A 27,601-nucleotide genomic window follows, 5' to 3' on the forward strand; every position below is an offset into this window, starting at 1 on the left:
GGATTGCTTGCCTAGTTCATCTTCCCTTGCATGAAAACTTTGGTACTGCATGCCCCATGGTCTGGAGCTGTGGACAAAAGCTCAGATGTGGACTTGATTGGAATGTAGTAATTATTATTATCATGTTGGATGCAGACTAGTGTATGTGTGTGTCATTGCCTGGTATGCACCTACTACCAATGTGTCTTTTTTAGTTCAATGTTTTGATCTTTCAATTGTGCAATGTTCATTCAGATGAATCAATAATCCCCCTGCAGCAAATTAAGTGCACTGTTGGATTGAGTATGGCTGCAGAAATTATATTGATCTTTTTCCTGCAAAAATGAACAAAACCACCAGCAGATTGTTTTTATGCATCAGTTTCTCATTCAGGGTGGGAGAATTAAGTTCCATGTTGATCAAAATCATGCTGCATTGAACCTGAAACATGTTTGTATTTGTTTATCTGGGAACAGTTTCTCAAATGGAACCTGAAACAGGCAACAAAACCTTGGTCAACTGTTGGAGAAACAGTCAACATTTTACCTTGATAGTATCTGTGCATGGTGTTTAGCTGTAAGATTACTGCTTTGTGATCTTAATTGATAAAAGTTTTGGGTCATGGAAATAAATCAGTTTGCATCACTGCATACAATAGCTCAGATGCATATATCATGATTATCATCCTCAGTATTGCTTAATTCTCATTATGAGTATATAAAAAGAAAGAAAAATTAAAAATAACTATTTGTCTAACATTTTAGCCTTTCTGAATTCTTTTGATACAAAAGTCAATTTCTTCTTGTTCTTAAAAAAAAAAAAAGTTCCTACTTGATAGTCTAAAAATTGTGCCTGCAATTTCATGGATGATGTTTTAATGGACATTAGAAAAACATCATTTAGATTGGTTTTGGATGGCAATTTCTTAACGGGTCGGAGTTAGGTTAAAATTTTGGTTCTAATAAGTAACAGTACGCATCTCAATTGAACAAACTCCGCTCGACCCGACCCGTTTAAGACTCTCTCTCTCTCTCTCTCTCTCTCTCTCTCTCTGCCGCTGGCAATCCTACTCTCTCTCACCCCGCCGCTGCCGGTGGTGATTTTCCGGCCGGCGATTTCATGGGAGATGGAGGTTTGCGGGGTAGCGGTTCGGGCCCCAATCCCTTTCCTTTCGTTCTCCCTCGCCCTTCCTCGTCTCTCGGTTCCGTGGCTGACTTGATGAAGAAGTAGCAGCAGGAGATTGCATCCATGGCCGGATGCTGTATCCTTTGCTATCTTATTCATTAACATGATCGTGTTTGGAGCGCTGGTCTTTCTGCCCGTTGATTGAGATGCATTGGTTTGGTCTTCGCCATGAACATTCTTCATTAGATTTCTGTCTTCATTCATGATTATACTTGCATAACCCTTTTCTTTTTATCAAACACCTAAAGGGCATAACAATTGGTGTTGGGAGACATCAAATGATCCACGAAACCAGGTTTATCCTCAGCTCTTTGGAGTAGGAACTTGTTGCTTGCCACAAAAGACCTGCTTCAGGGACCGGAGACCCTTCATGACTCGTCTGAACACACAAGCTCCTGCACCACAGACACTCGACCTGAGGTTTCGATGCCGTCGGCCCCGTCTTCCTCCTCGATCGGCTTCCTCCATGACCTTGTAGATCAAGAACCTCGCCCGCCAGCGCCGCCGCTCCTCGGGGTCCTCCTTGTCGACCCTTGCGTAAGGGCGCGCCATCCTCAACAAGCTCATCTCTCATGAAGAAGCGGAAGAAGATAAGAGAGGGAAGGCCACCAAGAAGACAGATTACATAGCGATCTTCCTTTGGATGAAGCAATTGTCTGTACTGCGATGAAGGCAATGCTTGCCTTCCTAGGCTACATCGACAGCAGATGAAGCCAAGAGTGGGAGGCGCAATGAGGTACAAGCAATTGCATGTTCCTTGTCAGATCAATTCCTGTCGGCTACGTGTTTGTTTATTGGCTTCAATGACTCCTCGGTCATTATTATATCATAGTAAATTACCAATAGATCCCAATCAAACATTAATTTCATTATATATATATATAATTCGATCAACCTATATATATAAATATATCATTTGATTGGTGTGAGATTTGCCATTCCTTTACTCTTGGTCTCGTGTGTTCGACTCGTGCAAGTTGCCCGAACGTGATCTGGTCAAATGTTATCTATTTCCAACTCAATCTCAACTCAAGATCGAGTTGGGTTATGGCTTACAAAAATAAAATATTTAACTTTAATTTTGTTTACATCATTAACTTTGTTGACGGAAAAAAATCACACATGTTAGTCATGTGTAAAAAGAACATGAATGGAAGGAATAAAATTATAATTTTATTATTTTTTACATTATTAATTTCTCGCTCGCTCGCAGCGTAAGGCTTACACATAAATTGCTGACCTCCCCTTCGGCTATGCTGCGGATGGTAGACCACGGCAGCATCGATTGAGCATGAGGTTGGTTCTTCGATAGAAGGTGACTCAACAATACTGTGAACTACGAGACCTCGGTCCTCTTATGTTCGTCGTTACAACAATAGGTTGGCCTTTGGCTCCGTCAAACCACCCATCGTTCCCTTCCAGATGCCAACAACAGCAAAGCTCAAAGGCGAGGAGGAGGATGAGTCCACAACTACATAAAACTGCATTGCAGCAACCTTCGCAGCCAAAGGGAACATTAGCATCGTTAGAGGAGCGCATGTTCTCGTCTTTGGCAATGGTCGTGGTGATGTCGTTGCCCAATGACTCAAAGAAGTATAGTGCCACAACAAGGGAGTTGCCACCATCGGTCTTTCGATTTCCCATTCTGTCACGGAGTTAGCTGGTTTTGCCTAAGTCGTGCGGCACCCTTGCGTGTCCGTCCGCAAAGGTCAGCCTCCCCGAAGTCTCCCATTGTCCCTTAGGACCAACAAAAGGGAGAACGTCTCAATCGAGATCCACAAGCAAACATCTCTGAAAAACACTTCATAGACAATGCAAATTACAAACATACTTTACAAGCTCTGAACAGTGGCACAACAAAGGGTAAAATGGTCCATTACAGACCGAAAATCTCTCGCACGTGTCCACATGACACAACCTTTATTTACAAGCCTAAAAAGGCCACCAACCCAACTAAAATGGGACTATTAAGCCTTCGACCGCCCCTCTACATGTTGTACAAGGCATGAACATGCCAAAAGACACGGACATACATAAGCATTACATCAAACACCCTGTTTCGAAGTTTGTCCGTGACATTCTCCCCCACTTATTCCTTCGACGTCCTCGTTGAAGCCTTTGTGAACACTGCAACTCTTCGCCTTTGCTGAGTCTTCAATCTTTTGCTCCAGCTGCAATGCGCCTCCTGGCTCCCAGCTGCTCTCCGCTGCTGTTTTTGAGTAGTCGAACCTTTGATCCACCATGCTGCTTCAACTCGCCAATGACTCTGACTCTGGTGTGGGGTTGGCTGAGTTGTGTTGATCCTCGTTGATTCCTGCGGATCCACCAAATGAAGGAAAAGACCATCCTTACTGCGCCAGTCTCTCAAAATTTCCACATGCTGCTTGAACTGGGTGGATGCTTGTTGGAGCTTTAACGAGCATCGCCTCGTAAACTTCTGAAGTTTTGGGTCCTTCCTCCACAAAATCTGCTCATTGACTCTTCTTTCAGTTAGTTGTCACATCCAAGTAGGTTCGCATCACTACCGCTTTCGATTGGCATTTCGTTGGGAAATGAAGCGGACAATCTACTCTCAGTAGCACTGATCACCGTTGGTGAGGATTTGACAACTATTGTCTTCCATTATCTTCGAAGGGTCTTTGAACTAGTGCAGAGTTCCTCTGCTGGATAGATAAGAGAATTGGGGTACTCGGTTTCGCCCATTCTCTTAAGTGTTGAGAAGGCAAAGGTTACTTGACTTCGTCCGCCTCCTCGAGGTTGTACTTCATGCATCGAGCTGGTTACTGGCCTTCGCCTACTCTTTGCTCACACTTCTGAAGCACATGAAGTGTTTTCACTACTTGCGTTGAGTTAGTTACTGTGATTCACCTTCTCAATGCCATTGAACTTCTAGAATGCAGGAAGTTTTCACCCCAACTTGGAGTAGTTCTCTCATAGGTTTGGTCGCCTCTAGGATTGTACCGTCTTCTCCATCAACCCTGTCGCCTACTTCACCGAGTAGCAAAGGTACAGCACCGCGTACTGCCTGCTTCGTTCCTTGGTTATGCACTCTTGCATGACCCGAAGTCCTTCACTTTCGGCTATCTTGATGAGAAGCACATTGACACCGGTCTTACGAAGTTCTTCGGCCTCTGCCCTTCAGCCTTGTCTCGGTACTTGGAGATTGCCTCTGCATTCTCCACCTCCTCGGCCCCTTTCACGACCAAGCGCTCTTCCTCCATGAGAGCAAGAGATCAGTGACTTTCACGGAAGTCCCGCCTCTGCGGTACCATGGCGCTGTCATGCCCATGGCCCTACTATCCGTCGCCTCGCATCTGCATCCCTTTTCTTCACAATCAGTAGATATGTCTCCGTGGCACTCCTTTGAGTCCACCTCCATTCTAACTGATGCTTGATTTTGGGTAGCTAAGTCCCTCTGGACTCGTCGTCGCTTCCTCGCCCCTTTCGACCCCCTGCTTCAACACCTCTGTGTTCTCCAAGCAGTCCGTTTGGTCGATGGAGAGACAAACTGCAACTCTCATGCATGGCCTCTGCCATCACGTTGTAGGGTTTGCACCGATTCTGTTCTCCTTAGCTTCCTTGGTAGCAACGTTCGCTTACTCGGCCTTGTCCTTTGACTTGCCGGGCTCCCTTAAGCGAATATGAGCTCTGGAGCAGTCCAACTCTCCAACTACTTCGATCATACCTCTGCATGATCAAGTCCCTCCTATGGGATTCACTGGTACTTGCATTCAAACTTTTCCCTTGGTGGAACCCAGCCCCCATATGCTGCTGACCAAGGTTTTCATCCGATGCAAAATTCGATGCACGCACGGAAGACCCGCCTCTGCGGTACCATGGCCTTCACTCCTTGAACCCATAGCCCTTCTTGCCGTCGTGTTGTTGACTGAAGTGGAGCTTCCAGTAGCTCCCGATCATACCTCCATATGATCCAGTCCCTCCCGGGACTAAGTCGTGTGTATCGCATTGCCACGAACTGTTCCACCACGATCCGCTGCACCATGTCGCCTCCTGGTGACATCTCCATTGCATTCTGATCCTTGTGGAATAAGCTCGAATTGTGAACCCTCCATGTGTGGCTTCTGCCAATACATCGCAGGGTCTCCTCCACCTCCGATTTTGTTCGCTCCTTTGGCAATCGACCTTCATCCACCCACTCTTGGGTCACACCTAGATGAAGCACCGCTCTAGGACAATCCGTCACCTAGTAGCTCCTGAAGTCCACCGACTTCACTGTAGTTTGTGCACCATTGTCTGGATCCTGGGCCTCTGCCCCTACCAGCACAATCTCCGCTGCGCACCGCTTCCTTCATAGCAACTTGAATGACAACATTGTGGCATATTCTTCAAGAGTACCCGCCTCTGTGTCCTCTTGCCCCGTGCTAAGGCCTTCTGTACCCAACTTCGCCTCCGCAAATTGAGTCGCCTTAGTTCCTCCATCAAATGCTTCTCCGAGATAAGGTGCATGTGCCCCGAAGCTCCCTTCGTCTTTGGCACCATGCAAGATAAGTCCGCTCCGTCAGAATGAAGGACCCATGGAACAACATGATCCTACTCTTGCCTCTACAAGAGTTCATGTCCTTGACCTCTGTCTAAGGAAAGCACTGTGCCTCTGCTCCACGTTCCAACTTCTATGCTGGCTCCCTTCATGCGGCTTGAGTACTTCGCCAAGTTATACCAAAGTTGCTCCGCTCCTCGTTTTTGCATTGAGTCGATGGTGGTCCTCGCGCCCACCATTCCACGGGTCAGCCCTCCCTTGAGTCCGATCTCCACATCGACTCCAAGTGTGCCTTCATTTAAGTTGCTTTGGGTCGCTCCCCCACTTGATCTCGCAATGCATCCACCAATGCATTCTCTCAAACGAGATCATACGACGACTCCTCGCCGCTTGCTCAGTCCATCGAGCTTCGTGGAGTTGTTGTTTGTTGAGGTACTCCTCCTTAACATGTGAGGTCCGTCTCACATGATTCTCTCTCTGGAGAGCCGGGACTTATCCCTCCTGGATAGTTGTCCCATTGGAGTAACATCTCTCTTCGTTTCGGAGACCACCATCCCCTTGGACTACTCCGATCTGCTGAACAGACTGTGCATTGTTCTACCTCCTGCAAACGCACTTGCTAGATTGCGACTCCCCATCAATACAGTCCCCGTTGCACCCCTCAAGGCCTAGCAACATGCTGAACTCATTGCACACTTCAACCTCCTACGGACGTATCCTTCACATGCCGAAGAGAAAGTTTCAATGCTCCATGGCACCGAGTTTCGGCGCCTTGGGATGGCCACGAACATTCCATCGTCCGCATACAAGCCCATGCATGAGTACCAAATTCTTCGAGTTAGCAATTCCCCTCACCTCTGTGAGCTTTTGCATAACTCTTTTGGTCGTTGAGCAACTCATTCCACCTTGCATGGTCTCATTCTTGCCAAGCGCCTCGCTTGCCTAGAGCACCATCAAGTATAGTTGTCAACGTTGAGCTGTAGCTCAAACTCAGCCATCCCAACCTTTGTGCGCTCCAAATTCTTCCAAGCTTGTCTGTTCTCGTGGTGCCTCTTGCGCGAAGGGTTGGCCATTCCTCTGAATGCCAATGTCAGATGCCCGCTCCTCCGAGCGACTCCTTTTCCCTACATCTCCATGCCCGTTTTCCCTCAAATGGTCGCGCGTGTGTTGACTAGGTCCCCCACGTTTGCATGCTACGTGTTTCTATGAGTGCTTGTTTCGCTCTGATACCATCTGTCACAGACTTAGCTGGTTTTGCCTAAGTCGTGCGGCACCCTTGCGTGTCCATCCGCAAAGGTCAGCCTCCCCGAAGTCTCCCATTGTCCCTTAGGACCAACAAAAGAGAGAACGAGCTAGAGAGAACGCCTCAATCGGGATCCACAAGTAAACATCTCCGAAAAACACTTCATAGACAATGCAAATTACAAACAGACTTTACAAGCTCTGAACAGTGGCACAACAAAGGGTAAAATGGTCCATTACAGACCGAAAATCTCTCGCACGTGTCCACATGACACAACCTTTATTTATAAGCCTAAAGAGGCCACCAACCCAACTAAAATGAGACTATTAAGCCTTCGGCCGCCCCTCTACATGCTGTACAAGGCATGAACATGCCAAAAGACACGGACATACATAAGCATTACATCAAACACCCTGTTTCGAAGTTTGTCCATGACAATTCGCCCTTTTGCCTTCTTTATTAGGGTGGACATCACGTGCCAACAACCGTAGGGTGTTCGCTGTGCTACCGCACTTTATAGGTGATAAAACTTTCCTCTAACCACATCCTTCCTTGCAGCCATTGGCCGCCCCCCCCCCCTGACCATGTCCACGTCGACATCCATTTTGACGCCCTGCACTAGTAGTGCAAGCATTGGGTCAATGCCAACATGCTGGTCCTCAACGTTGGCCACTAGTGGAACAACAAGAAGACGATTATTGCATAAGTAAGGTTATGCTTCTGGAAATGGGACACTGAGCGAGTAGGTTGGAAAGAGGAGGGAAGGAAAAAATCAATCACAATCGGAGGCACCGCCTAGATCTTTTTTGGAATGCCACCGACCTTATGTGTCACCAACATCGTTGTTGGTCTGCCATTCACAGCGCAATCGGACGGGAGGGAACGGGAGGAGAGGAAAACAGTTTCTATAAAAGTTTATATAAAATTAATAATTTAAAAAATAATAAAATTATTTTTTATTCTTTTTATTTGTATTTTTGTTGTCACATATAATTTTTTTCATGGATAAAATTAACGAGATGAGAAAAATTAACGTTAAATGTTAAGAGATCCCAATACTATTTAAATTTAAAGTATAAAGATCAGAAAATTGATCATAATTAACTACAGAATTAATATATAATTACCCCCTTTATAGGTCTAACGTAGGTTTGAAGGGAAAACGAATTAACCCATGAAAAGCCATCGGGGTGATTTGGTCTCTAGGAACAGATGTGTTGCGTGGAACCCGCGAGTGTGGACCGGTATGCATGAGGTGGCATCACCCGGTGAAGGAATTCAGGGCTGGGGCAGCCGGGAGACGAGTGGTGTGGAGAAGATGAATTTTATCGGGGGAAAAGTCGTTTCCCACGTTTCTCATTCTCCACCCCCCTTTGCGGTGGGGGTGCGTTTCCGCTACGGTGGTGGAAGGAGTCGCCGTGGCGAACCGGACCGCACTTTCCTCTCCCACCAATTCCTCCCCTCCCCTCCATTTCCATTCCCCGGCGGAGTCTCTTCCTCCCCATCGCCCCTCCTCTCCCCGTTTCAAAAGCCCGGATCTCTAGGGCTTCCTCTTCCTCTTTCCGATCCAAATCCCAGGGTTTCTTCTTCCCCCAAGAGAGAGAGAGAGAGAGAGAGAGAGAGAGAGTGCCTCTTTCACTAGCGTTGATCCGAGATGAGCGTGGTGGGCTTCGACGTCGGCAACGACAGCTGCGTCGTCGCGGCCGTTCGGCAGCGCGGCATCGACGTCCTCCTCAACGACGAGTCCCAGCGCGAGAACCCTGCCGTGGTCTCCTTCGGCGAGAAGCAGCGCTTCCTCGGGGCCGCTGGCGCCGCCTCCGCCGCCCGCTTCCCCCGCTCCACCGTCTCCCAGGTCAAGCGCCTCCTCGGCCGTCCCTTCCGCGACCCCGCCGTCCAGGATGACCTCCGCCGTCTCCCCTTCCCCACCTCGGAGGCCCCCGACGGCGGGATCTTGATCCGCATCCGCTTCCTGAACGAGGAGCGCGTCTTCACCCCGGTCCAGATCCTCGCCATGCTCCTCGCCCACCTCAAGCTGATAGCCGAGAAGAGCCTCGAGACCCTGGTCAGTGATTGCGTCATCGGGATCCCTTCCTACTTGACCGATCTCCAACGGAGGGCATACCTCGATGCCGCCACAATCGCAGGGCTGAAGCCGCTGCGGTTGATGCACGACTGCACTGCCACCGCATTGGGGTACGGCATCTACAAGACGGATTCATCCGCTCGTGGATCATCATTCTGTGTCGTCTTCATCGACATTGGTCACTGCAACACTCAGGTCTCGGTTGTGAGCTTCGGATCTGAAAGAATGAATGTTCTTTCACACGCTTTCGATGCGAATTTGGGTGGGAGGGACTTTGATGAAATTCTGTTCAACCATTTCACGGAGAAATTCAAGGAGGAGTACCAGATCGATGTTCATTCTAATGTTCGTGCCAGCATCAGGTTGAGGGTTGCTTGTGAGAAACTGAAGAGGGTTCTGAGTGCAAATGCGGAAGCACCATTGAATATTGAGTGCTTGATGGATGAGAAAGATGTGAAGGGATTCATTAAGAGGGAGGAATTTGAGAGACTCTGCTTGGGTTTATTGGACAGGCTTTTGGAACCATGCAAACAGGCTTTAGAGAATGCTGAACTGAATCAAGATAGAATCAATGCTGTTGAGCTTGTTGGTTCAGGGTCACGGATTCCAGCAATAACAAGGATTTTGACAGAGTTTTTCAGGAGAGAACCGAGTCGGACCCTCAATGCTAGCGAGTGTGTTGCCCGTGGGTGTGCCCTTCATTGTGCTATGCTGAGTCCCATATTCAGGGTTAGGGATTATGAGGTAAGATTTTCTACCATGGTGATGTTCTACCATCACTGGCATCTAATACTTTAACTTGTGCACGATACATGTCATCCTGTTTTGTCAAATGTTGTTTCTTGACACGTGTGGTAGCTTTCTGGACAACCTTGTAGGTGCTACCACCTATACTAGTTATGCATCACTTACAAAACATGTTTCCAGAGGGAAAAGAAGAGACAAAAGTGAAATTGCAAATACATGGTGGAAGAGAAAGGAAGGAAAAAATGTTATCTTGGTAAATATTTTATAATGAGTATGGGAAAGAAGATAGAAAGTTCATGCATAAGGTATATGGTTAGCTGTTGATAAGATAACACACAACACTACAATGATTTGTTGCAAATTTTGAATGTTGAAGAAATGGTTGGTCTGTGTGGTGCCTTGATTTTATAATCCATACTATAGGTTCTATTCACTGTAGATCTTAGTAAATAAATTTGTTTTATCTCCAATCTCAAGCTTGGAGAAAGCAGGGCTGCTTTAATATATGATTGCATTAGGTTCTCTTGGGACTGCAACAAACATGAACATGACTTGATTATACCAGAATTGGGGTTAAATCATGACCTGGGAACGGTGCTCTGCATGTACCTCATCCAGGGGCTTTAAAGCAATGGTTGAATGGGCTAGAAAGTCTCCATGAATGCTAATTTTGTGGTTATTGTTGGTTGAGGAATTATTTGCCAGTTTTAAATGTATATGCTAGCATAAGGCTAATCCAGCCTCTGTCTATGGCACTATTCCTGTATGTAGAATATGTTCGGCCACTTATTTGACCTATGTTAATTTGAACATATGGTCTCATATATAGTCACATACAGCTATGCAACTGCATATGCAGTCCACATTTGCAGGAAAATATTACTATTACTTTTACAATTTCATTATTTGAATATTAAAAAAATTATCCATACTAATCATGTACATCTTTGTTTGTTTCCTAGAACTTATCAGTTAAATAGCTTCGTAATTTTGTATTATTATCGTAAGTTATAGATTTTACTGTAGCATATATCTACCTATATTGACAATCGGCTTGCTATTATATATATATATATATATATACATACATACATACATACATATATATACATATACAGATATACATATATATATATATATACATATATACAGACATATATATACAGATACATACATATATATATATATATATATATATATATATATATATATATATTACTTTAATGCCTCGATTGATTTATAAATGGGGATACAAGAAATAGACAGGTACACTCGTAAATGGGGATGCAAGAACATATGCATATGAATGATCATCCACTATAAGTTTTTTAATTACCAAACAATGACTATGTACATGTACATGTCGCCACTAAGCTTAAAACCCAGAAGGTTTTTGGTGATAGAAATGAAATTATGTAGGTGATGATGGTTTCAAGGTAAATTTGAGCGATTTAGATTTTGGATTTTTCTTTAATGCAGTATTGTTCTTTTTCAATTGTCTTTTCCAGCCATAACATAAAAGGAACTATATAGAAACTGATGGTCCCACTTTAACTTCAGAGAATTATTGTAAGTGATCTTTTGATATTTCCTTATTTCTAGCAACTTTTTTAAATTTAAAATGTGAATACGATCTATTACTCTTTCTATTTTATCAGTCTACTTTACTTGTCTTTTAATTTATGTACTTAGATATACTTGTGGTCGACTGCAGGTGCAGGACTCATTTCCTTTCTCAGTTACTTTTGCAACAGATGAAGGTCCTATTACAACTGTGTCAAGAAATGTGCTATTTCCTAAGGGCCAACTAATACCAAGTGTTAAAATGCTTTCTTTCTATCGAACTGATGCATTTAAGATGGAAGCATTTTATGCTAACCAAAGTGAACTCCCACCTGGTGCTTCACAAAAGATCAGCTGCTTCCAGGTAAGCATTCAAGGAAATTAAACAACATTCTTGTTATATTGTTGGTGGTAGTTGCTCTGTGCATGCAAATACAGCATGCTAAAGTTTAGAGATGTGGTGTGTTTTAACAGGACTTTTCACATAATTCTAGCATCCATAGGTTGACAATTTCTGGCATTGTTCATTGAGTAGAGTTAATTGGATTTGTTTTCTCTTAGATTAGTAGAGTTTTCCCTTATTAATAGTATATGATTGAACTGATGACATGTCCAACATTTCTCAATAGTGTGACCACAGTGCTAGAATATTAACAAATGTTCCATCACTTCCTCGAGCTCTGATAGTGTATGATTGGATTTTGGCATGTCGAACATTTCTCAAGAGTGTGGTCATGGTTGATGAACATTACTCAATTTGTCAGCTATTGCTATGAACTATATGTTGTTGTAGAACAAGTTATATCCTCCATGCACGACAACCAAATAACTTTACCTGTGTAATGCCTCTGCCATGCTAGAGAATAATGCACCTAGTGCTTAGATTGTATTTGCTTGTATTTCTGTATCTCTTTTCTGATAGATAATAGCTCTTTTTTTGTCCCTTTCTTTTGTAATTTTCTAGACAGATGGTCTGAATTTGAGTTTCACATTGTTTGGTAATTTTACATTGAATAATTATGAAAATGTTCAAATTATGGTTCCTGCAGGTCGGCCCTTTTCCAGTTCATGAAGGTGAAAGGTACAAAGTCAAAGTAAAAGTTCGGTTAAATCTTCATGGCATGGTTTCTGTAGAATCTGTATCAGTGAGTATGAATGTGTGTTTTACCAATATGATAAGAACCAGTTATCATCTTCTTAACTTTAATCTGTTATAATTTAACTGCTTCAGTTGATTGAGGATGATGATAATAGTACAGTTTCAAGGGATGCAAGTCGAGTAGATAATATGGAAACTGAGCCTGCTTCTAATGCAAACTCTGATAGCACTGTCCACACTGCTGAAAATGGAATATATGAACAAGTTGAACATGGATCCATACCCTCCGTGAGTATCACTTTGATGTGATGAACTAGTGATGCTATACTTCTCTCGTATTACCGACTGTTTTATGTTAATCTTGCATATGAATTAGCATGGTTCAAACATAGTTTGGGTGTCTTGTTAAATAAATAATATGGCATAAAGAACCAAACTACCTTATATATGTAACAATCATACACAGTTCATAATGTGAGAGAAGGAAGATCAAAATAACTGGTATAAGGATACTAGGTCATCAGGTCAAACAAAAAATTCAGCTTTTGTCTAACATATTATCTAATCATATGCTAATTAGACTCCCATTTGAAGGTTTCACAGAGATGTATTTACAGAAATTTTTCTGAAAGGAAAACATATATCATCTTTTTCTGATCGGCCCTGAGCCTGAGTTGATTATCTTAATGTCATTCAAATATGAAGTTTCCTTATATGAACTCCTTACAGCTGTCTGGTTATGGTACCTGCTTATAAAATAAATTTTGATTTTTTTCCAGACTTCTCTTAATGATGTTTTCATTCAAAAGCTAATGGAACAAACAGCATCATTTGAAGTGCAGTCTCATAACAGGACTTTTTGATCAATTAAAGAAAAACAATCTGAACATGAGACCAATCTAAACCAATGAATGGTAAGTCTCAATAGGGGTCTTAAACTAGACTCAGACTACTTTAAGTTGGCTGCAAATGAAATAAAACAGAAGTTAACTACCCAAATTCTACAAAAAATTACTGTAAAAATAACTGAAAACAGACTGAAACTTTGCACATACCAAACATGATATAAATCTAATTTAGGGACACCTAGCTTGCTCATTTTTTTGTCGATAATGATGTGTTGGCCATATGGTGTCCATAATGGTGTAGTAATGGCATCTGTTTGGTACATGGAACATGAAGACCACTTCAAAATAGAATTGGTTCTCCTGCAAGACTGATTTTTTAAAACAATGAATCAAGAATAAGTATTAAGAAATGAAGTGAGAAGACCAAGAGTAAAAAGAAAGATAATATTGTAATTTTCTGCTTTAGTTCATTGTGAACAACCTTGTGTGGTTCAAACAAATGGATGATTCTTGACATTTTCGTTTGCAGCTAGTCTTTATAATGGTTGGACAAATGCATATTTATTGGTATATTTGCATAGTCCTAGATACAATGAATACTTAAAGAGAATTTATGTTATCATCTTTTTACATTTAGTCTTGTGGATTATTCTGTTGTTATTGTTTCATTGTCAAATTGTTTTCACCCTGCATACAATCACCATTTGCAGTCTGATACATCAAAAGCAGAAAGATTGCCTAGAAGGCACGAATTGCTAATTACTGAGACTATATATGGTGGAACAACAAAAGAATGGTTATTAGAAGCCCAAGAGCAAGAAAAGTGGCTTGCATATCAGGACAAACAAATGGAGCAAACAAAGGACAAAAAGAATGCACTTGAAGCTTATGTATATGAGATTCGCAATAAGGTGACATCAAACTTAGTAGTTATCTCCAGTTATGTGTTTCTTGTGATCAAGCTAATAGTTTTAATATTCTTCTTCTTTGGTTTGATATTGCTTATGAACAGCTTTTTGAGAGATATCGAAGTTTTGCAAATGATTCCGAGAGGGAAGGAATTTCTGTTAGCCTACAACAGACTGAAGAATGGCTTTATGAAGATGGAGATGATGAAACTGAAAAGGTTTACACCGGCAAACTCGATGAATTAAAGAAGGTAAGCCATTACTTGTTCAGTCATGACACATCCAAAATTTTGTTGCACTGGTTATTTCAAACTAGTTTTGCAAATATTATGAACTGACTCTCGTTGATGCTGTCTCTGATCTTTCATATGTAGAAATTAATAGGTCCAGCCATATGTTTGTAGAAGTCCTATAAAAGCTATCATATGACTCTTAGATAAACTTTGAAAGTCCATTAGAAACAGGATTTCTTTTGACTAGCTGAAAACTCATTATTCCTTCTTTGGGACAGGAGTTTTAAGTTTGTAAAATTGTGTATAAGCCATTGCCTTTGAAGCATGAATTTTAAGTGGTATTATGCGCATTGCATGGGAAATCTGTTGTCGGTAATGGCAGGATGTATAATTGCTATATTTGTTTACCAGTTGAGTCAAAAGGATTTGTAGAATTTTCAGACAGCAGATAAATGCAGAGGTGGAGATTATCTAGGGTATTTTGGACACGGTTAGAGTTGGGTTTCCTGTAATGATTTAATTTGGCAATGTTGTTAATAGTGGGACACTGCTGAAGACTATAGATTGAATCATCCTTATGGCGCCTGGCATATTTGTTTTATTTGTTGCTAGAAAAGTGAAAAAAAATTCCTTGACTTGTTAGATGTCCAGATTTGTTTTTGGCTGGCACTTGAAGACACTTTTATTGTGTTTGATTTTTTTTTCACATTAAAAAATCTTGTATAAGTTGGTGTATGAAAAATGTACAAAGAAGTCCCATCATTTAATTTCAGAGATAACTCCTAGATGGAATTCATCTCATCTAAACCAGGATTTAGAGCCTAAAATTTAATCTCCAACCAAAATTCCATCTATGGATAAACCTTGTTCAGTAGAATTTCTTGTTTGCTTCACAACCACAATCAGTAATTAGTTGCATTTTTTGGGTAACTTCGGATTTCCTTGATCTTGATATGTAAAAATCTTGATACTGGTGGAAGGTTCTCAAACAGTTATGTTGGATCTCATTGTGCCTCTTTGTTATGGCAAAACAAGCCTATTTGTCTTCCAAATTTGTTGATATAATAAATAAGTACTGAGTTTCAGATGAACGAAAATACAGTAGCTGGTGTCTTCTTCCAAGATGATGCCAGGTTTGTTATAAAAACCATCCTAGAAAGCTAGACAAAAACCTGGTGGTCCACCTAAATATGATGGGAAGGATGATAGAGACAAATCCAAGGGACAGATGATGAGAGAGCAGATGGTCTCAGTAATTCATTGGCTGATTGTATATAATCTCTCTCTCTCTCACGTGTGGGTGTGACAGTCATGTGTGCATGCACGTTCATGTTTATGCCATGTATTTGACTCTTTTTAATGTTATAAATTGTGATCTAAGGAGAGCTTCAGATCATCATATAAAGGCTGATGGACAATCTGAAATTTTATTTACTATGCTCCTGCATCCTGTATGTATCTTTTACATATACCACCCATGATATACACAATATCAGGCTTAACTAACTATTAAAATTTTAAGTGTTACAAAATAATCAAGAATAGCAAAATGTCCAGACTTCCCTTTATAAAAAGCCTTATGACTATCATTAGAAATCTGAGGGCTTAATGTGCTAGAATTCTGTTCATTGGAATTCAATTCTGATTAAGGTATTTCATAAAGTGTGCTGTTGTGATGTCTGCCTATTGGACCTTATTGTTGACATTTTGAGCAGGCCCCTAGATCAAGTATACATTCTAATTTTGCAGTTTGCGCATCACTAATCTTTGAGTTTAACCTTTTCAATATGTTTTTTCCTGTATTGTTCACTTTTTTAATCCCAGTTGTCTAGTTTAAAGTTGACCATGTATCTTTCATATGATTGTGTGGCTTCTTTTGTGTCGTAGCATTCCCTATTTTTGGCGTATTAGTAAAATCAATATGCCTCTATTGACATTAAAATTTTCCTAAACTAAAGCTCCCATGATGGCATATTTCCTCATTATGTTGCTTACTGCATCACAACAGCTGGTGGATCCTATCGAGAATAGATACAAGGATGAAGAAGCTAGAGCTCAGGCTACAAGGGAGCTTTTGAAGTGCATAGTTGAATATAGAATGGCTGTGTCTTCATTGACAACTTACGAGCGAGATGTTGTGAGTTCCAACTGTTCTAATATATTATACGATGGTAGTTTGACACATTGCAATTCGGAACATCATCCAGATATCATTTGTTTTCAGGTCATTGATGAATGCAATAAAGCTGAGCAGTGGCTGCGGGAGAGGTCTCAACAACAGGATTCATTACCAAAGAACACAGATCCAGTTTTATGGTCTCATGAAATCAAGAAAAGGACAGAAGCCTTGGACATGTACTGTTCTATCTTTTCATCTTCTTCACTATTTTATATCTAAGATGCTCCTTATCCTCTTGCATTAATTGATTTTTTTTATCAATTTTTCGGATCTAACCAATTTCAGAACAATAGTCCTTTCTTGATTTGGTCCGCAAGTTAATGGTGTTCTTTCATATTTTGTAGGTCGTGTAGAAATCATTTGAGACACAAGGGTTCTCAATCGAGATCAGAGGATTCCAGAGGCTCAGACCACTCAAACTATGAGAATTCTAGAACTGATTGATTAGTTCCTTATAATCTAAAGTTAAGCACGATTCATTCTTCTCATCGTTGTCGTGTAGCCTTGTCTGCTGTCAAAGTTGGGAGTCCACAACCAGTCACAGGAAATACCATAGAAATCTTCGGGATGAAGCTTCATGAGAGGTGCGGCAGCTCTGGTTCTTCTGCTTCTTTCCCAAGAGGCAGTTTTTTGTTTCTCACACGTATCAGAAACTCTCTGCTTGTTGTTACTGAGCGTAATCACCAGTGTGCCTTTATGCATATAGGAAAAAAAAAAAGAAAAAAAAGAAGGATCCTATGCAAGCGAATATTGCTTATAATTAGTCAAAAACACTAATCTTGGTCTTGTGCTTATCTTCAATGTCGAGTTCATCAAGGAGTGTTGCATGTCACGCCCTGCCGCTTGTAAGACGAATGAAACAGGTCATTTTCTCCTATTTTGATTTTACAACAACATGGCTTGTCTTTGGATGATAACGTTTGCAAAATTTCTTTTTCCTTTTGGTTGCAGTTTATCATTCGATTGATTTCTGAGGATATACTGCTGATTTGATACTTTTATTATAAGTACAATGTAAAGTCTATTATTAGTCTCCATTAAAACGTATCATTATCTTAATAAAGTTCTGCAACGAAATTGTAAATAGACATGGCAATCGCCATTCTGATTCCAGCATCGACGATCGGATCTTGTCCTAGTTTTTTGGGCTAATCTGGCCAAATCCGACTCAGCCGAACTAGATCAAATCAGTTCAAATATGTATGAATATATATATACATATGTTTGCATATATATACACACTATGTCTATATATATACACACACACACACACAAAAATATATATATATAAAATCAATGAGGGTATGATTTGGTAAAAACTAAACACTGAGGGTAAAAATGAATTAAGATGCCCTCCTAATTGATTTTTTTAAGTTGGGAGCTGTTTTTTTCTCCGTCAATTTGAATATTTCTACCCCTAGCAACCCTTCAATCAGCATCATTAGCAACCCTATATATATACACGTATAATGAGGTAGAAGGGCGAAGAGGAACAAATGCTAATCCTATTGCTACAATAATGACGTCATATGTCTGGGTTGTTCCTTTAATATAATATTAACAATCAGGTTATATATACATTATATATATAGTTTTTCATCCTTATCGATTAACAATTTGATTACGTATTAATTTAGACAAAAAGAACTAACTGACCCAAATTAAATTGAGACTTATATTGATAGAGGGTTTTTTTGAGGAAAAGAAAACTGGTGAAGATAGATGATAAGCATGCATAATCATTATCAAAAACAGCTAAAGCAGACGTTGAAAGAATAGGATGACAAAAGAAGCTTATAGTAGTAAATAACTGGTCTTAGCATTCGAAAACGGAACCACAAATTCAATCTATCATCAGTATCTCTGACAAACCAAAATGAAATAACTAGGCATCAAAATTGAAGATAAACGTAACTATATCTTGCGAATTTGGGGAACAGATTGCCGTCTCGCACAGTATACCCAGCAAAAGCTTTCAATCATTTCTAATCATCACTGAAAGTCGTCTTCTTCCCTGCAAAATGTAAAGCCCCATAAAAAAACCTCCAGTAAACATTGGTTATAAGGACCAAAAAGAGTTGGTGATAAAAGATGCCAGTGTTTACCTGTACTAGCCGTACCTGCACTTTGCTTGTTTGGTGTGCCACCACGACCCCTGCCACCTCCACCACGTCCTCTGCCACCACCGCCTCTGCCACCACGTCCACCACCTCTACCTCCAAACCTCCCCCCACCTCTACCTCCACTATCTCTGCCGCCACCTCGGCCACCGCTCCAGCCGCCATCCCGATTGTCGCTTCTTGGCTTGGCTTCTTCCACTGTCAAAGTGTATCCTCCAAGTTCAGAACCATTGAGCTCAAGGGCCTGGGAGAAAGCATCTTGGTCCTTGAAATCCATGTATGCAATCCTACAACCAAAGTTAAAATATGATGCCATTGATAATATTTACTTGTGCAAATGATACAGGATATCAACAATAATGATATCTAGACATACATAAAAAATGATCGTTAACAAATGCTAGATAACTACTGACCCTTTGGAAGCACCACTTTCATAATCCCTCGGAATGGAAACTCGTGTAACATCTCCACATGACCCAAAATGCTCTTCTAAAGAGCTTCTAATCTGTAATGAGCCTCACTCTTAAGAGACAATGCAAAAAGATAACAAATCATGATAACAAATAATGAAGTAATATAATAGAAGAATACCTGATCCTCTTCAAGTGATTTATCGAAGCCTCTTACAAATATAGTTTGACTATGACCCTTACTACCCTTTTGGTAAGAATTATTTTCCCTCCTGTAACATGTACAAAAACCATCATGATCACAGAACATGATGATTCTCTTGCTTCTTTGAACATCTAAACTAGCATTTACAGTCGTATTAGACAATGTGTTAGTTGAGAATCATACCCACTTTGAGGAGTATATGCACCCCTTTCTCGGGCCACATCAAGTCTAACTGCACGACCAAATAATTCTTGACCATTCATTTCTAGTGCCTGCATTAAAAAAAAAGCAACCAAACTATGTCATTAGTCGTTCCTAAAATAATGAACACAAAGCAACCATAGTTAACTTTTCTATAATGCTAAAGGGAAACTTTTAGCATAAACCCACAAACTAAATTTCCAAAGAATGATAGCATTAAATCCACGAAGATTTGGACATGTGATGTTCTGGAGGAACTAAAAATATATGACTGAAAAAAAGCAAGATGATAACAAAATAACGCAATGAACCTTTTGAACTGCTTCCTCTGTAGCAAATTCCACATGACCAAATCCCTTGAAACGTCCATCATCTGCTGTAGCCAGCCGCACATCAACAACTTCCCCTGCTTCTTTAAAAAATTCCACTCTGCCAGAGAAAAGGCAATGTAAATAAGCTTTGAAAGTCAGCAAATAAACTCACACAGGCACATCAGGAGAGTTTGATGCAGATTATAAATGTATATTCATATAAATGAATATACAGATACACATGCACGTGTGAATATATACACATTCATGTATATATTGACCATCCCAAACCCCACATTGGCCTCTTGTTAGATGTATACTCAAATATGCATACATATACACATGCACACATAAATCGATACAAAATCAATAAACTTATGTAAACAGTACAATAAAGATGACACATACACATCATCCTGTCCAGCATCAAAGGACAAGTTTCCAACAAATATTGTTCGGGATCCAAGTGTCTGATTTTGATATGTAGCAGGATTTTTTGGCTTACATCCAAAAGCAAAAGAAAAAACATCAGCCAATTCCATTTACAATAACAGAGACCGTAAAACAATTGTACTAGCAAAGAGTACCCCTTTCTTTTCAGTTGTCGTCTTTGGAGTTGCATCCACCATCTCTACATCTTTATCCTGCATAACAGAGCTTTCAAATTAGAAAATCATACAACTAGCAAATAAGAAATCAATATAGGGAAAAAGCAGCCAGACTAAGAACTAACCATAAGATTCTTTCCATTGTAAAAGTTCAAAAATTAATATTTTTATGGGGCACTTTGTATTTTCAAAAATTATAGAATAATCACAGAACAGTTGATGTTGCTCCTTTGTGACGAACCCAGATTTGATGGCAACCTAGTGCCTGTATTCGCCCATAGAATAAACTGGTGAAGATTCAATTATATGGATCTTGTTTAAAACATGTGTCATTTGCTACATACAACCATTGGATCTGTTGGCTTATTCTCTATCTACCATCCAAAGCATAGGTACTTTGCATACATGAATCCCGATTAATTGATTCGGCCAGCATCATTGACCCAACAATCCAGAAAAGCATCCTAATCTGGATAGACATTCGAATGTTGTTTTGACTTGTTTTGGCCAAAACAAAATCAGTTGTTATTTGGAAATCCCAAATGACAGAAATGTTCAGTCCTTAGTACTACATTAGTTACCAAGGTTGTGCAAAAAGATGAAAAAAGCCTAATAGAAAATACACTAATTATGCTACAAACTTTGAAGGAACCACTTTCATTTCACAATTTTTCTTGATGTTTCTTTTTATTCAATTTTTTTAATTTGATTTATTTTTCTAGGCAAAATATTTTTATGCTACAAAGACTGATTTCAGTACACTATTTCCAATGGTACCTAATCTTTAAGCAACCAATCTAGAGTTTTCTCTAATAGATAGTAGTGCATGTGATGGCCTTTAAGGTAATACCCCCACGATCTTGGCACATCATCATGGCATACGATAGAAGAGTACCACAATTACACGCACATTATCTTTCTTGCATATGGATATACATACCATGGTAACCACAGATTGCCACAATAGATACCATGGGTAACACACTTGGCATTATTATCTCAAAAGAATATATAGAAAAAAAGTACATCTTCACACCTTAAACATGGAAGACTATGCTTACTTTATATGTAATATCACTTATCAATGTTGAGAACAAAGTACCTTCTTTGGAGTCTTCAGTGGTTGCTCATCCTCACTTTCCTCGTCGGAAGACTCCTCAGAACTACTACTGTCTTTTGATGGTTGCGTTGCCTAGAAGCATAAAACATACAGACGAAGTATTGACATCCATTTAGATATTAGGGACAAGATGATGCCAAGTCAAAAACAGATTAAAAAAATGAATAAATAGAACAAGATGTACCTTCTTGGCTTGTTGCACTTGTGAAGGTTCATCATCAGAACTTTCTTCAGAGCTGTCATCCTCGTCTTCATCACTGCTGCTGCTCTCCTTTTTAACAGCCTTTGCAACAGGCATCTGAACATGCAGAACTCACAAGAATAGTCAAAATTTCTAAATATCAACAGATCACAATATTAAGACAACTTGCAACATGCCCAACATTATGTACTCTAAACTAAATGCGTCCTCTAAATCATGTCTTGATTAATAAAATGACAAAATCAAAACAGAATCAAATTCCAAATCAAGAATTTTGTTGTCAGAATCTATGACACTCATGAATAATGGATTTAATGGCTAAACTAAGTAAATCAAGAGGATTAGAATCATACCAGAAAAAAATTATAATGGATGTTTCATTTTAATAAAGACACCATATAAAGGTCTCTGTATTAATAATATAGAGATCTGACAAATACAAAAAAGCCAGCAGTCCATTTAAACTCTGTTTCATAATGCAATGAAAAAGGGCTTAGAGTTAACAAATACGTGGGGTTGGCTAAGGCTACATGAAACTTCTACACTCATTAAGCTCTGCAAAAAAACCCATATATTCATTAAATCAAGAGTATTTTAATCTTCATTTATAATTTATAGTAAAGCCATTTTAGGTCTTCCTCTACATCTCCATTGCATACCACTAATAGCGATTGTTTCACAAATTCTATTTACAGCATCTATAGAACATCTACAGGACTCCTTAGTACATATGCCAAAATCATACCAAAACTAAGAAAACAGACAAAAACCAAATCTTAAAAGACAAAATGAGTATTCTCTTCTCAACAGCAGACTGCCATTTGCACCATTCACACATAAAGGAGAATGACTGGCATCCTATGTATGAAGGTTCTAATAGAACTAACCAAAGTTAATGAATAAGTCAATATAACAAAAAAAATGAACTAGATAAAGGTAAGAAAGAAAATAAGTTAAGCTAGCATTTCATGTTCAATTAAAAACATTACCAAGAGACTGACAATCTTAGGACTGGCCTTGGCCAAATATATATCCTTAAAAATATGATGGCACCTTAAGAGAAAGAAAAAAATTCACAAAAAATGTCTGACGACAGAGACATGCTCAACTCCTAAAGTGAGGATATTGATTACAACTTTGCACTAAACATTGCATACGCCTGGCATGCTAGAAGGAAAAAGACCTATAAAAACTAAACGGTAGAAAACATGTCACCTTGTTAATATTTTGATTTTTGGAAGGTTCATCATCAGAACTTTCTTCAGAGCTGTCATCATCTTCTTCACTGCTGCTTTCCTTTTTGACAACCTTGGCAGTAACCTTGCCCGCACTTGAGGGAAGAGAACTCTATATGATAATACCATGATCATCAGTAAAACAAAGATGAATAAGAAAAAATATGAAAAATATGACCAAGAACTACAACCTTTAACTTCTTTTGTTGTGGCTCTTCATCACTCTCATCAGAAGAATCATCAGAACTTTCAACTACTTTAGCACGCTTCTAAGAACATAGTCCCAACAATAGTGTCAAGACCTCTTAAAATCCAAATTATTATAATTATTCATAAAATACTACAAATTACACTCAGAATACCAGAAAATCAGGATTCATATAATCTCAGAATGATTATAAAAGAAATGCAATTTTACAAGTCTTGACAAAAAGAACAATGAAAATATACATCGAAAAACACTTAAATTTTAATACATACCCATACCATTTCCTAACGAAACCAAGATGGTACTGGCATAGCTATGGTATTCTGGCTAATACAGAATTAATAGAAAAGGGACAAACCAACCAGGTCGTGGGAAGAGACAAAGAGGGAGAAATAGGAGAAAAGAGGTGCAGAGAGACATTCCTCCTCTCCTCATTCCTCCCTTCCATAGGGTTAGCCATAAAACGATGAAAGATTTTATTAATGTTTTCGAATGGTTCTTTCTTGGAAACAGGTTCATATCCTAAAAACCAAAGTTCTGCAACTGCTTTAAGACCAAACAAGCTCTAAACATCAACAAGCCAATTTGGGAGAATTGTACCTGTTTGCTGTCTAGCAGCCTGGAATGGGGTCAGTCAGCAATTCAGTTCTAGCACATACCTAGTATATACCAGGGGGTGTACCTCAAGTCTAATACCTTGGCGGTAGAAGTGAGAAATATACAAATTTAGCAACAATTATCTGAGAATGAAAATAACAAGGTACATTGAGAGGTCTACAGGGGAAGTGAACTGGAAAAATAGTCTAAGATGTGAATGCATGAAGATGGGAATGAACTAATTGTACATGCATCAATCAACCAACATAACTTAATTGTTGCATTTTTCAATGAATCATAATAATAAAATCTACATGGTAATGTAATGAAACTGCAAAGCATTCCTGTAGAACATAAACAAAAGAATGTCAAAATACCTGTTGAGTATCTTTCTTCTCTGCAGCAGCCTGCAATTTTGCAGGTTGACCAGCCTTTGCTGCAGGTGCCTGCACAATAAAAAAGAACAAGCTATATTATCCTGCACCAAACTTTTCTTTACCAATCTAGTTAGTTATCTGCACTGATCAAATATATCTTTAAGATACTAATCTTTCTGTCAAGTATAAAGAGCTTAAAACCAGAGAACTAATTAGTCCAATTTCTCTTCACCATTGTTCCCATACCACGGAAACATGCTCATCGTAGGAGGCAAAGGAACCTGGTGGAGGCACTAAATCACATTATAAAACTAAAACATGCTATATCACATTAGAAAACTAAAACATGCTATTTCAGAACAGTTTGCATGAATGAACAAAAATTATAATAACCTGAATTTTTATAAAACATTAATAGCCATATTGCACATAATAATCTAGACATTTTTTCCCATCAAACGAGACCATGACACAAAATATCAGGAAAGTATTCCACAAAAGTTCTCAGACTTACATTATCCTCATCAGAATCAGAATCACTTTCTGAAGTATCACTTGATTTTTCTTTCTTTTTCAAACCAACTGGAGCTGCTTGCTTCTTGGCCGCTGGAATGACTTTGGCTTCTGCAGGAGCATCTTCCTACAAAATTATCAAGATTAATTCAAGTAAAATAGGCAGGTTCATCATAATTACTTGCATTAGCTTATAGAAAAGATCTAATTATAGTATATACTAATGCCAAAGAGAAAGAAAAAGCAAAATAAAACATTAAATTGCCTACTTCATCCAAATCATCCGAACTACTGTCAGAATCAGAACCATCACTTGATTCCTGCTGCTTTTTAGACACTGTAGGTGTACCATTCTTCAGACTAGATGCTGGCAACTTCTTGGGCTCAAGTGCAGCTTTAGCAGGTTTCTGTCATTTAATCCACACTAACCATTAAGCACACACAGATGACAATTTCAGCAAAACAAAGATGATAAGATGTTTAGGATTTCTTCATATCAAAAGTCTTTGAGTAGTTGATTACTCTATGTTCCAAGTACATGAATAAATAATACATTTTACACTGTTGCAGCATATTTTTTGCTACAAGGAACTATAAACTCACTTCATCCTCATCTGAATCGCTTTCTGAACTACTTTCTGATTTTCCTTTTTTGGTCACAGCACCAGCAGAACCATTCTTGGAGGTAGCAACCATTACCTTCTTAGCTGGAGCAGCCGGTTCCTGAACCAAATGGAACCATCACATATGTATGGTCATAAACTGTGAGAAAGAGCAAGAGAGCATAACTGCCATGACTGTTTAGGCTATTTACATCATCAGATGATGATTCCTCACTACTGCTCGACTCCTTTGCAGGTTTGCTTTGCTTCTTTGGAGGAACTTTAACCTACAATGTCAGCCATCTCATGTAAGAAATTTCAGATATTATTGCTTCCAGCAAAATCAAATTACAAAAAAAGTTATAACATGTTGATTTAGAAAGAACATAGTAAAAACTAGTAAATTTTCTAACAATTAAAGGAAAACCACCAGAAACTACACAACCATTTCCTATCGCATTAACATAATTTGCTAAGTTACTTCAAACCTATTGCATGAAACGCTCATGGTACAGTCATTACACACCTCCTCTTCAGATTCGGACGAAGACTCATCGTCTGAACTGCTTGTTTCAGGTTTCTTTTTCAATTGAGCCTTTGCAGGTGCCTTTGCTGGTTTACTTTGCTTCTTTGTAGGAACTTTAACCTATAACATCAGTTATCTCATGTAACGAAATCCAGAAATTATTGCATCCAGCAAAATCAAGTTACAAATAAGTTACAACATGTTGATAGAAAAACACAGTCAAAACTAGCAAATTCCTAACTAAAGGAAAACCACCCGACACTACCCAACGATTTCTTATTGCATGAACAATGTTTGCTAAGTTACTTGCAACCTTTTGCATGACCGGCTCAAAGTAAAGTAATTACACACCTCCTCTTCAGATTCAGATGAAGTCCCATCCTCTGAACTGCTTGTTTCAGCTTTCTTTTTTGGTGGGATCTCTGCCAACACCTTCTTAGGCTTCTTACTCTCCACCTTTTCGGAGACAATCTCCTTGACTTCTCTCTTCTGCTTCTTGGCACTCACTGCTTTCTCTATTGCTTCTTCAGCATCCCTCTTGCCTGAACAATCAAACAATCATACTTCATCAATGCTCAAGCCAAGTAATCAAAATTAGCAGGACCTAGTATGCCAGACAACTAAATTGTGCTGACCTCTTTTACCAGATTTTTCAGACACCACCGGTGCGGCAGCTGCTGCCGACTGCATGATATCAGTGATCGATTAACACCTCAAACAAAAAATATCATCCAAAAGAGCACCTTGAAAGTCCAATATTTACCTCAACACTCTTCTTGTTTGACTTGCCCATTTACTGAGGTAGATGGCAGCTGAGTCTAATACAACAAAACAACCCAAGTCAGCCAAGTGACATGATCAAAATAGAAAATGGCACAAAGATGATAATTTGCACCCTGGGATAATAAGTTAGATAGCATACTTACATAGTTGAGTCGAACTTAAATTCATGTACAAACATAAAAGAGATCCATAACATGCTAGAATCAGTATTTTAGAATAAGAGCAACGGGCTATAATCCAATTTGCATTCAGGGCAAATAAACTTCTTCTAGAAGAACTGAAAACGAAGCAGCAACAGAATCTCATCCACAAGCCATGAAGATACAATCTGTATCGTCGATCCACCATCAAAACGACGAAAGAGTGGGAATATACATAAAAACACATCCAAGAGCACTACCCTAAACAACGTCAATCGAGAAGAAAAATCGCCACGGAGAACAAGTAGACACGGTAAAATCGCGTCCGGACGAGGACCAAAACGAAGAAAACGGAAGCGGATCAAAGAACACGAAGGGGAGGAGGACACAAGGGTTAACCTAGCGAGGAGCGCTCGCTTACCTCGACTGAGGAGAGAAGAGAAGAGGAGAGGAAGGGAATCCGGGAGAGTGCAGGCGGCCAACAAGATCTCCAACCTGGGAGAGTTAGGGTTTTATAGCGAAGGGTGCGGGGTGGTCGAAGCCTCATATAGGAGGAGGCGCGAGCGGTGGGTTTAGATTTAGGGTTTCGCTTGAGCCCGCCGAGATTAACGAGGAAGGGAGACACGTCGGGCTTGGTTCAACCGGACCGAATCGGACCGGTCGTCCGTAGCTATTGGGTGGTGGGTTGTATGTAGACCGCCAACCCGGAAATCGATGGATGTTAAGGTGTGATATATGATCAAATTATATTTGATCTTTTCGTATCGATAAGTATTTTTTTTTATTCCTTGAGCTACTGTTCGTGGAGCATAATAAATTCTAATACAGAAATATTTTTTTTGGGTGTAAATTAGAGAATGGTTATTCTCGAGCAT

The 27,601-nt window shown here is 39.9% G+C and overlaps 2 protein-coding genes across 4 annotated transcripts; one reads left to right on the forward strand and one right to left on the reverse strand.

The window, feature by feature from the left end:
* The first annotated feature begins 8,261 nt into the window (after positions 1-8,261).
* LOC135605249 (heat shock 70 kDa protein 16-like) lies at positions 8,262-17,459 on the forward strand. Its single transcript, XM_065095118.1, has 9 exons — positions 8,262-9,732; positions 11,450-11,662; positions 12,348-12,443; positions 12,530-12,685; positions 13,956-14,156; positions 14,258-14,404; positions 16,395-16,523; positions 16,611-16,741; positions 16,910-17,459. The coding sequence occupies exons 1-9, from the start codon at positions 8,560-8,562 to the stop codon at positions 17,007-17,009; spliced, it is 2,346 nt and encodes a 781-aa protein (XP_064951190.1). The 5' UTR covers positions 8,262-8,559; the 3' UTR covers positions 17,010-17,459.
* An 887-nt stretch (positions 17,460-18,346) lies between these two features.
* On the reverse strand, positions 18,347-27,303 carry LOC135605250 (nucleolin 2-like). 3 transcript variants are annotated; one of them, XM_065095120.1, is made up of 22 exons: positions 27,148-27,303; positions 26,567-26,621; positions 26,439-26,487; positions 26,155-26,345; positions 25,804-25,923; positions 25,490-25,564; positions 25,279-25,398; positions 24,945-25,082; positions 24,677-24,802; positions 24,163-24,231; positions 23,172-23,246; positions 22,961-23,092; positions 21,728-21,841; positions 21,526-21,615; positions 20,403-20,459; positions 20,224-20,315; positions 19,816-19,933; positions 19,487-19,575; positions 19,280-19,370; positions 19,102-19,193; positions 18,671-18,972; positions 18,347-18,579 (listed from the first exon to the last, which is right to left on the reverse strand). In XM_065095120.1, the coding sequence occupies exons 2-22, from the start codon at positions 26,594-26,596 to the stop codon at positions 18,551-18,553; spliced, it is 2,199 nt and encodes a 732-aa protein (XP_064951192.1). In that variant the 5' UTR covers positions 26,597-26,621; positions 27,148-27,303; the 3' UTR covers positions 18,347-18,550. The 3 variants fall into 3 exon arrangements, with proteins under 3 accessions (XP_064951192.1, XP_064951193.1, XP_064951191.1); XM_065095121.1 differs by having other exon boundaries at positions 18,686-18,972; positions 23,172-23,249; XM_065095119.1 differs by having other exon boundaries at positions 23,172-23,249; positions 27,148-27,302.
* Between the last annotated feature and the right edge of the window lie 298 nt (positions 27,304-27,601).

Source organism: Musa acuminata, chromosome BXJ2-2, assembly GCF_036884655.1.
Source record: "Musa acuminata AAA Group cultivar baxijiao chromosome BXJ2-2, Cavendish_Baxijiao_AAA, whole genome shotgun sequence".
Classification (NCBI taxonomy): Eukaryota; Viridiplantae; Streptophyta; class Magnoliopsida; order Zingiberales; family Musaceae; genus Musa; species Musa acuminata.

Excerpts from the sequence above, each read along its gene's own strand:
- LOC135605250 (XM_065095119.1), bottom strand. The coding sequence starts at position 26,596 with ATGGGCAAGTCAAACAAGAAGAGTGTTGAG. Across the intron at positions 20,460-21,525 it reads CACTGAAGACTCCAAAGAAG|GATAAAGATGTAGAGATGGT; the intron begins GTACTTTGTTCT and ends TCTGTTATGCAG. Across the intron at positions 19,371-19,486 it reads GCATATACTCCTCAAAGTGG|GAGGGAAAATAATTCTTACC; the intron begins GTATGATTCTCA and ends TACATGTTACAG.
- LOC135605249 (XM_065095118.1), top strand. The coding sequence starts at position 8,560 with ATGAGCGTGGTGGGCTTCGACGTCGGCAACGACAGCTGCGTCGTCGCG. Across the intron at positions 11,663-12,347 it reads AAAAGATCAGCTGCTTCCAG|GTCGGCCCTTTTCCAGTTCA; the intron begins GTAAGCATTCAA and ends TGGTTCCTGCAG. Across the intron at positions 16,524-16,610 it reads CAACTTACGAGCGAGATGTT|GTCATTGATGAATGCAATAA; the intron begins GTGAGTTCCAAC and ends ATTTGTTTTCAG.